Source organism: Aegilops tauschii, chromosome 4 (assembly GCF_002575655.3).
Source record: "Aegilops tauschii subsp. strangulata cultivar AL8/78 chromosome 4, Aet v6.0, whole genome shotgun sequence".
In the NCBI taxonomy this organism is placed as follows: domain Eukaryota; kingdom Viridiplantae; phylum Streptophyta; class Magnoliopsida; order Poales; family Poaceae; genus Aegilops; species Aegilops tauschii.
Genome location: NC_053038.3, coordinates 34,009,117 through 34,020,136, shown reverse-complemented (window position 1 = coordinate 34,020,136; position 11,020 = coordinate 34,009,117). Strand labels below are relative to the sequence as shown.

Below are 11,020 nucleotides of genomic sequence, written 5' to 3'. Positions count from 1 at the left end.
ACGCCCAATTCTATTCAAACCGTTGCACGCGTGGCTTGTGGGACCCAGCAGAGAGCTGTTGAGCAGAGAGCCATTGCGGGTGCGCTATATAAGCGGGCGACAGACAGCCGTGGTGCCACGGTGACAGAGAGCACGGCAGTGACCACGGCGAGAAAGAGAGAGCACGGCGGTGGGAAGCTAGCTGCGGAGGGTGCGGCGGCGTTGAGATCCCCTTCGGCTCCGAGTTCCATGTCTTCCTCAAGCTCCCGCACCACCTCGCGGATGCAGACCCGGGCGCATGTGGACATGCCTGTCTTCATCCGTCCGCGGTGCCGGGCGGGCATTGATCGGAGGGTTTCTCACACAATGAGGAACCAGAATCGTCCGTTCTATATGTGTAGCGAGAATGGGGTAAGAATCGGGGCAATTGCACCATTTTCATGGTCAGGATCTTTGAGCAATGGGTTGATCTGTTTGGTGTTAATGCAGGTGGCATGCTTCTTTCTTTGGGTCGATGCTCTGGCCAAGACTCTGATGAATGAACTGCAAGAAGAGCATGAAGAATGGTTGCGCATGCTGCCACGAACGGCAGTGGCCGTAGCACGAGCTCCGGAAGAAGAGATGGAGGGCGAGGCACACACTAACAGAGAGCTAGTTGTTGAGCTTAGGATGTTGAAGGAGAAGGTTAGGAAGCTTGAAGATCAAGCACAAATACCAATACCCATTTGCAATTACTTTTGGGCATTTGTAGGTATGGTAATCACACTGGTTGTAATGTTGAAAATGTATGGAAAGGCATGAATTATGGAGGAATTTGTAAGGAAATTCACCTAGTTTAAAGGGTAAATGTTGGTCAAGGTTGTTTAAATGTTGAAAAAAAGAGAAGAAGTGAACAACATTTAAATATGTTGAAAAAAAGGAGAAGAAATGAGGAATTCAGAAACTTTTGATCAATGAAATGCAGCTCTCTGCTCTGCCTTTCTGTCAAAAAAAAGTTCCTCTGTGGGCCAAATTCAGAGCGTAGAGCCAAGTGCAGGCTAGACTAATGGGCCAACTGCATCCAATTAGGCCCATTCGGGGGTTCTCTTGCGTGTTTTTCTGCTTTTTGTTCTGATTTAATTTAGGCAGTAAATCATAATGCTGAAATTTTTTGTGGAAGCTAATTGAATTATTCCAGAGCTAAAAAATTAAGGTTAGATTTTTTTGGAGCTGTTAAATATTTAATAGCAATTTAATTACTCCAATTCAAATACACCGTGATTTAAATCAAATACCAAAATGTCATGGAAAATGTGCCTCAGCTCTGGTAGAGGTTTACACCTGGTGTCAAAATAACTGAACATTTTTTAAAGGCATTACATTGAGAAAAAAGTAATTTGTCTAAAAAAATGAAGGGTGGAAAATGCACAAAAAATTGGTGCGGCTGGGGACTCAAACCCAGGACCATGTCGGTTTGTGGCGTTTAGGGCTGCGCTGGTAACCGCTAGGATAGATGGAAAGACTTTGACATGGGTAGGGAAGGAAGTTATACATAGTGAGACCGTGAATGTTTTGCACTGAAATTTTGGAGGGTTGGAAACGTATGTTTGCACTGCCACATGATTTTGGTTAGAGTGGCACTTGGTTTAGGGTTAGAGTGGCACTTGATTTTGCATGTTAGTTCATGACTTATTTTTTTGAATGAAATAGAGGGCTTCTCACCCCCTCCGATTTTCATTAATGAAAACCACAAGTTCTCGAACTTCATGACTTGGTTTTGGGAAGAAATGATCTGTTTGGGCACAGACATTTTTTAACACACATAATAAACCCTAATAACTTAGGTAAGATGCAACACACCGTACCCTTACATTAAGAAATAATAATAAGTTCACGGACACATGACGAAACATGACACGACACGACATAGAAAAGCAACAAAATAAAAACGAAACATGACGAGCTTGACTCCGGGCTTGAACATCTTCATCTTCACCTCCTTCTTCCACCTTGGTCGCGCGCCCCTTCAACACCGTCTTCAACTTCACACCTCCTCCTCCTCGTCGTAGGGAAGGGAGTGCATCTGGCCTGGAGTGGGGAAGATGCTCTCGTAGTTGGTGTAGATGTTGTACACGGTGAAGAAGATGGCCTCGCAGCCGCACCAAAAGACTTGGCCGAGGAGCTCACGTGCATCAAACGGGTTGGTGAAGGTGACCATGAGCAGTAGGAGGATGCCACCGCGGTCACGAACCTCGTTGAGGCTGAACATCCTGGGCAAGCCCCGTGGGAGGTGGGCATAGCCGGCTCTGAGGAAGGCGCGGGTGAGTTCGACGGAACACCTCCACCTTGAAATAGCCCACACACGGAGCTCCCTCTCCACGAGCACGCCTGGTGGGTAGCGCAGCTCCGGCATGACAGGCGGACGGTTGAAGGTCGGCCCGTTGAACTGCATCTTCACATGGTCTCGCTTGGGGAGGGCTCGGTCGCTTGGGTGTTTGATGTTGGAGAGAATGGATCGGATCTGGCTTGTGGGTGGGAGACGAAGAGAGGCACCCCATTGATTGGCCTGTCGTTGGAGAGGAAGAGAGAAAGGATGAGAATGGTGCGTGTGTGAATCCGGACGCATGTGTGTATCCGTTACATTTTGCACCCTTTAATTTTTGCACAAAAACGATGCATGGGGCACGTGCGTGCATCTGAATCACTGCATAGTTCTTTGACCGGGCCCGTGCATCTGACTCGCTATCGTAATCTGAACCACTGCCGTAATGCCTAACTCTGAATCAATACATGCATGGCCACCTAGCTCGCCTCGCTAGCCTAGCGCGCCTCGCTCGCATGCATGCACGTCCGCCTCCCGCGCATGCAAACCCACGTCGTCCCATGCATGCTGGCCAGGAAAGGCTGAGACGGGCTATTTACTGCGGTCTCATGCCCAGACAACGAGATAGCCCAACAGTCCGTCTAGCGCGCCCGGTATTTGTTAAAAAAAACAATCTCCCAGCCAATCAGATTGCATCTCGCGGATCGCCCCCCTCCTCCCGATAGATTCCTTCTAGAAGGGTTAGATCAACGGCCCTTGATCGCCGCTAGGGTTAGATGGACGGTCCTTGTTCAGCGCTAGGGTTAGCGGGGTTTGGAGCAATCAAAGCTATGTTTGACTAGATTTCAAATGAGCATAATAAATTAAATAAAAATCAGAAAAATGAAAAACCTACGCACATAGTCTTCTTATGTCATATACTAACGATTTAAGTTGATAAACAAGGTTTACATACATTTAAACAATAAGTTCATGTGTATTATGTGATATCTCGAGTATCTCAAACTCTCTTGTATGAAGTGAAGAGAAGTGTTTTGGGGAAATGAACATGAAAATTTCAAAAAACTCACCACAGCTTCATTTTGGAGTGACTAAGAAGGATCCAGGCTTAGTTTTTCATTTTGATGTTTTAGACTTGTTTAAATCTTGGTCAAAGTTAAGTTTGACCAGAATTGAAATGAGTAAAACAAATTTAAAAAAAATCAAAAAAAATGGAAAAACCAGCGCACATAGTCTGTATATATAGAATATATGTGTAGGAAAGTTATTTGGCTGATTTAGACAAGGTCCAAAAAAACCTTGCTTAGAAATGAGGCCGTTTACCCTACCTTTGGACCCCACTTTTTAGCACATTTTTCATGAAAATTTCAAAAACCTCACCACAGCTTCATTTTGGATTGACTAAGAAGGATCCAGGCTTAGTTTTTCATTTTGATGTTTTAGACTTGTTTAAATCTTGGTCAAAGTCAGGTTTGACCAGAATTCAAATGAGCAAAACAAAATTCAAAAAAATCAAAAAAGGAAAAACCATGTGCTCATTCAAACATCATCCAACAGATTTAAACATCATGTCAAACTTAGTTCTAACATAGGTCCAACATCATCCAACAGAAATACAACATTATTCATAATGTTTCATAATTATTCATAAATAGCGTTGGGGCTTCTGTCTGTTCCTTGAGCTTCTTGCCATACTTTGCTCGCCGTGCACCTTGTGCTCATTGCTTCTTCTCTTCTCCTCTTGGTTGTCGGTAGCTTGCGCGTCTTCTTCAAACATACCATAGAGCTGTGCAAAACATAAAGGGTAATGAGATCATCTCAAGTGATAAATGTACAGTAGTATTTGACTCTTGCAAGATTTACATACCTAGCAGAACTCACAACAACAGAAGGTTAGTCACCATTTGGAGCCTCACTTGCATCATCATTTGGAGCCTCACTTGGATCACCATGATCACCATTTGGAGCCTCATTTGGATCACCATGATCACCATTTGGAGCCTCACTTGGATCCACATGATCACCATATGGAGCCTCACTTGGATCACCATTTGGAGCCTCACTTGAATCACTATTTGGATGATATTTTGGATCATCGTCAAAATCATGCGGCTGTTGACCATCGTCATTTAGAACCTCGTCAAAATCCTCATCCGATGCAACCGGCTGTTGACCATCATTTTCATCATCTGTTGAGGCAACCGGCTGCTGACCAACATTTTCAACGAAGCCTTCATCGAAACTCTCTCCGAACGCTGGATCTACTGTGTTATCACAATACTTACCGAAATGACCAGTCCCACCACACCTTGTGCACTTATGCTTCCTCGCTCCAAGTCCAGCTCCTTCGCTGCGAGGTCTGATTCGACTCTTCCTTGGTCTACCTGCTGCTCTCTTCAGAACTGGAGTGCAAACCTTGAATCTAGGGTCCACCATGTCCCATTGTTGTTTTCCCTCCATAGTAGGCAAGGCATAAGCATATGTGGCTTTGAACCTTGCAGCAGAGTAGTAATCATGCACATACTGCTCTGTGTTCCCTGCTGGACCTGGGAGAGAAGTGATGAAAAACAAGGCATGAATGCATGGCAACCTAGTTATCTGCCATTGCCTACAACTGCAAGTTAAAGCTTCTAAATCTGCTGGATATCTCTATTCCCTCTTCTCTTTATCCAAATATGATATCTCTACTGTGGTACCCGAGCAAAGAGTCATGTTCATTTCCAAGCCTGTTGTTTTCTGCTTCAGTTTATTCATCACAGCAGGGATGATAATGTGGCCCATGAATTTTGCCTCAGCTATTCCTGCACGATAATGAAATTTCTGCATGTATTCTATCCTTATCCTGTCAAGCAAATCCACCACATAATGACCCTTTAGTTTCCGGATCGTTGAGTTGAAAGACTCTGCTAGATTATTGTGCACATAGTTAACTTTGCTCAGTTCACTGAATTGGCTTCTGGCCCATAACTTGGAGTGGTGTGTTTCCAAGTATTCTTTCACTTTGGGATTCATGTATAACTGCCTCAAGTGGTAGTTGTGCTTCTTCACACTGCAAGTCAAAGATGCTGGCCATAAATTGTCGGTATACACCTTTCCTTTGAATTTCTTCATGAAATTTGCAGCAAGGTCACGCATGCATTCCCTATGCTCTACTCCAGGGAACACATTGTCCACGGCCACTTCTAAACCTTTGCAGGCATCTGTATGAATGACCAACCCATTGGGATGTGCAATAGCCCTGCGCAGATTATGCAAAAACCAAGTCCAGCTCTCCTCAGACTCTGTCTCCAGCACACCGTAGGAAACTGGAAATACAAAACTGTGTGCATCAACTACACAAGCTACTACTAACTGTCCTTTAAACCTCCCTGTGAGAAAAGTGGCATCAATAGCCAAATAAGGCCTGCAACCTGCCAAAAAACCCTGGCGACAAGCCTCAAAGCAGACAAAAACCCTCCTAAAGCATTCCTTGGTCTTTGTCACTCCCCTGAATGTGTACTCCACGGTGTGGTGATCAATATCTACAATACTACCTGGGCTTGTCCTCTCCACTTCACCTTTGAATGAATACAACAATTGAAAACTTTCCTGCCAGTTACCATAAATAGAATCCATAGCATGTTGTTTACAATTGAACACCTCATGTATGGTAAATCTATCTTGAACTTATCTTTGATGTTCTTCTGCAATTCCTTTGGACCCACTTGCTGGTTTTCTTTCACCCACTTCTTTACTTCTTCTGCCACCCATCTTGACTTGGCTCTACTGATTGTATCCTTCCTAAGGGTTGATTCCTGGCGTGTGTGCTTAAAAGGGTTCACTTTGACCTGAACATTAGTGCTATTTCGCATTTTAGATGCGAGCAGCCTCCATGGACAACCCTCAGTCGGACAGTGCACTCTGTAACATACTTGATCGCTCTTGTCAACTTTAAAAGTACGTTCTACCTTGATGCAGTATGTCACAAGTGCATTTCTACACTCAGTCATGGATGCAAAAACGGTACCTTCTTCAATATGAGGGTTCAAAGGGTCCCATTCAACAGCTGCAAGGTCTTCGTCCTCACCCACCGTGGCATCATCCACACGGACTGCATTGTGAGCCTCATCTTGGTTTTCAGCCCGAGGTGCCCTTCGTAAATTCTGAATAACATCAGAATATAGCTTCTCTTCATCAACCCTAGAATTTTAGTCGTCAGGCTCCACTTCAAGGGGGACCCTACTGCCGTTGCCCACACTTGTCGAGCCACCACGTCGCCGTGCACCAAGTGAACTATTCTGGCTAGAGATGCCATTACGACAACTTGGTTCTCCCTGAGATGTTGCACCCGCCATCCTAGGTCCAAATGCCTGCTCAAGCACATCAATTTGCATCCTCACATGAAAATTATCTTTCTCTTTATGCCTAGCAAACATGGTGGCCAGCTCTTCATCATTACTAACTGTCACCCAATTCTTTTCCCCATCACAGTATTTGTATACCACTTCATCAAGCAAACCCCAAGGATATTGGCTACAAATTACCTCCCCAAATTGTCTGAAACTGCAATTACTAGCCATTGGCAGCATATAATCGAAACCTCCTTGGTATTTCTTCTTATCCTTTGCATCGAACATGTACCGGTCCCTTCTAATGTGCACCAAGAAAGCAAACCGCAACTCTGTCCTAACCAACGAAAAACAGAGGCGCAATCAGCATACTAATTGGGCAAACCTACTCGAATCGACTGTTCAAATGCACAACTAAGCTCAATCTAAACATGAGGTGTGACTTACCCCGTGGGAACCCAGCCGTGGACGCGGCGGATCTCCGGCCCGATGCCTGCCTCGCCAAATACTCCGGGGTCGCCGCTGCTCGCGATTTCGCCCTTGGGTTCTTCCTCCTAGTTCAAACAGCTCCACCAGCCCCCACCTTTGAGCGCTCTGGCCTGGCGCACGGAAGGAAGCCGCGCCGCGGGTTGAGCAGGTGGCGGGCGCCCACCCGTGGAGTCGCAGGAAGGTGGAGGGTGGAGCAGGTAGCGGTGGAGCGTCGGCGCAGGATGGTAGCGGCGGAGCAGGCCATGCAGCTGGTGGCGGGGCAGGTGCTGGCTGCAGCTCAGGTGGCGGCGGCGCAGGACGACCGGCCGGCGGATGGGCAGAGTGGGCGTCGATTTGGCCGGCTAGAACCCAACGATTGATTCGGGGATTTTGTTGCATGGGCCCACATGTCAGCTACGGACCCACGTCCACGCGGTCCCACATGTAAGCTCCAGACCCACAACCACTAACGCCGGCGGACGAAATGGACTGAAATCTGGCCGTTTGGCCTCGTCGTAGTAGCTGTGCCTGGACTAGGGGCAAAACTGAGCACAATTCGCATCTAAGGGAAAAACTGAGCACATGGACACCACTAAGGGCAAAAGGATAATTAACCCTATCATAAAACTACCTGTTACCGATAATTTCAGTGCTTGCAGAGAATAACTTACTGAAAACCGCTTGTCATTTCCTTCTGCTCCTCGTTGGGTTCGACACTCTTACTTATCGAAAGGACTACGATAGATCCCCTATACTTGTGGGCCATCAAGACTCTTTTCTAGCGCCGTTGCCGGGGAGTGAAGCGCCTTTGGTACGTGGAATTTGGTAAGGAAATTTTTATATAGTGTGCTGAAATTTACTGTCACTTGTTACTATGGAAAATAATCCTTTGAGGGGCTTGTTCGGGGTATCTTCACCCCGACCAGCAGAGCAAAGAGTTGCTCCTCAACCTACTGAACCTACTAAAAATGTTTACTTTGAAATTCCTTTGGGTATGATAGAGAAACTGCTAGCTAATACTTTTACAGGAGATGGAACATTACATCCCGATATGCACCTAATCTATGTGGATGAAGTTTGTGGATTATTTAAGCCTGCAGGTATGCCCGAGGATGTTATCAAGAAGAAGGTCTTCCCTTTATATTTGAAGGGAAAGGCATTGACATGGTTTAGGCTATGTGATGATATTGGATCGTGGAACTACAACCGATTGAAATTGGAATTTCATCAGAAGTTTTACCCTATGCATCTGGTTCATCGTGATCGTAATTATATATATAATTTTTGGCCTCGTGGAGGAGAAAGTATCGCTCAAGCTTGGGGAAGGCTTAAGTCAATGTTAGATTCATACCCCAATCATGAGCTCTCAAGAGAAATTATTATTCAAAATTTTTATGCTCGGCTTTCTCTCAATAATCGCTCCATGCTCGATACTTGTTGTACTGGTTCTTTTATGATGAAGACTATTGATTCAGATGGGATTTATTGGAAAGAATTAAACGCAACTCTGACTCGACGAAGGTAAGGAGTCAGGTATAACACCTAAGTTTGATTGTGTGAAATCTTTTATGGATACCGATGTTTTTCGTGAATTTAGCACTAAATATGGACTTGACTCTGAGATAGTAGCTTCTTTCTATGAATCATTTGCTACTCATGTTGATCTCCCTAAGGAGAAGTGGTTTAAATATCATCCTCCCATTGAAGTAAAAGTAGTTGAACCTATTAAAGTTGAAGAAAAGGCTATCACTTATAATGTTGATCCTATTGTTTCTACCGCTTATATTGAGAAACCAACTTTTCTTGTTAGAATAAAGGATTATGCTAAAGCTTCAACTGTGGTTCGCAAGAGTAATGCTAGAACACCTACACCCTCTGAGCAAATTAAAGTTGAACCTAGTATTGCTATGGTTAAGGATCTCTTGGTCGATAATATTGATGGGATGTTCTTTATGTCTGTGATGAAGCTGCTAGAATTGCTAGACCCGATACTAAAAATAAACATAGACCTGTTGTCGGCATGCCTGTTGTTTCTGTTAAAATAGGAGATCATTGTTATGATGGCTTATGTGATATGGGTGCTAGTGCGAGTGCAATACCTCATTCCTTATACAAAGAAATTATGCATGATATTGCACCTTCTGAGATAGAAGATATTGATGTTACAATTCAGCTTGCCAATAGAGATATTATTTCACCAATTGGGATTGTTAGAGATGTTGAAGTCTTGTGTGGGAAAGTTAAATATCCTACTGATTTTCTTGTTCTTGGTTCCCCACAAGATGACTTTTGTCCCATTATATTTGGTAGACCCTTCTTGAATACTGTCAATGCTAAGATAGATTGTGAAAAGGATATTGTTACTGTTGGTTTAGGGGATATGTCTCATGATTTTAATTTTGCTAAATTTCGTAGACAACCCCATGATAAAGAATTGCCTAGTAAAGATGAAATTATTGGTCTTGCTTCTATTGCCGTGCCTCCTAATGATCCTTTAGAACAATCTTTGCTAGACCATGAAAATGATATGTTGATGAATGAAATAAGGGAAATAGATGAAGTATTCTTTTAATAGGGACCTATTTTGAAACACAACTTGCCTGTTGAAATTCTAGGGGATCCTCCTCCAGCCAAGGGTGATCCCGTGTTTGAGCTTAAACCATTAGCTGTTACTCTTAAATATGCTTAAAAAGAAGATATATCTTGTTATTATTAGTGCTAACCTTTCAGAGCAGGAAGAAGAGAAATTATTGAAGACTCTGAAGAAGCACCGTGCTGCTATTGGATATACTCTTGATGATCTTAAGGGTATTAGTCCCACTCTATGCCAGCACAAAATAAAATTGGAGAAAGACGCTAAACCGGCTGTTGATCACCAACGATGGTTAAATCCTAAGATGAAAGAAGTGGTAAGAAATGAAATACTAAAGCTTCTGGAGGCAGGTATAATTTATCCCGTTGCTGATAGTCATTGGGTAAGTCTTGTCCATTGTGTCCCTAAGGAGGGAGGTATTACTGTTGTTCCTGATGATAAATATGAATTGATCCCACAAAGAATTGTTACATGTTATAGAATGGTAGTTGATTTCTGCAAATTAAATAAAGCTACTAAAAAGGATCATTACCCTTTACCTTTTATTGATCAAATGCTAGAAAGATTATCCAAACATACACATTTTTGCTTTCTAGACGGTTATTCTGGTTTCTCTCAAATACCTGTGTCAAAAGAGGATCAGGAAAAGACCACTTTTACTTGCCCTTTCGGTACCTTTTCTTATAGACATATGCCTTTTGGTTTATGTAATTCACCTACTACCTTTCAAAGATGTATGACTGCTATATTCTCTGACTTTTGTGAAAAGATTGTTGAGGTTTTCATGGATGATTTCTTCGTGTATGGAACTTCTTTTGATGATTTCTTAAGCAACCTTGATCGAGTTTTGCAGAGATGTGAAGAAACTAATCTTGTCTTGAATTGGGAGAAGTGCCACTTTATGGTTAATGAAGGTATTGTTTTGGGGCATAAAATTTCTGAAAGAGGCATTGAAGTTGATAAAGCTAAAATTGATGCTATTGAAAAGATGATGTGTCCTAAGGACATTAAAGGTATAAGAAGTTTCCTTGGTCATGCCGGTTTTTATAGGAGGTTCATTAAAGACTTCTCAAAAAATTCTAGGCCTCTGACTAATCTCTTACAAAAAGATGTTCCTTTTGTCTTTGATGATGATTGTGTAGAAGCATTTGAAATACTTAAGAAAGCCTTGATTTCTGCACCGATTGTTCAGGCACCTGATTGGAATTTACCCTTTGAAATTATGTGTGATGCCAGTGATTATGCTGTAGGTGCTGTTCTAGGACAAAGAGTTGATAAGAAATTAAATGTTATCCAATATGCTAGTAAAACTCTAGACAGTGCCCAGAGAAATTATGCTACTACTGAAAA

General features: G+C 43.3%; 1 protein-coding gene across 1 annotated transcript; it reads right to left on the bottom strand.

Annotated features, from left to right (window-relative positions):
• Nucleotides 1–4,930: 4,930 nt before the first annotated feature.
• LOC141021636 (uncharacterized) lies at nucleotides 4,931–5,896 on the bottom strand. Its single transcript, XM_073497486.1, has one exon. The coding sequence runs from the start codon at nucleotides 5,894–5,896 to the stop codon at nucleotides 4,931–4,933; it is 966 nt and encodes a 321-aa protein (XP_073353587.1).
• Between the last annotated feature and the right edge of the window lie 5,124 nt (nucleotides 5,897–11,020).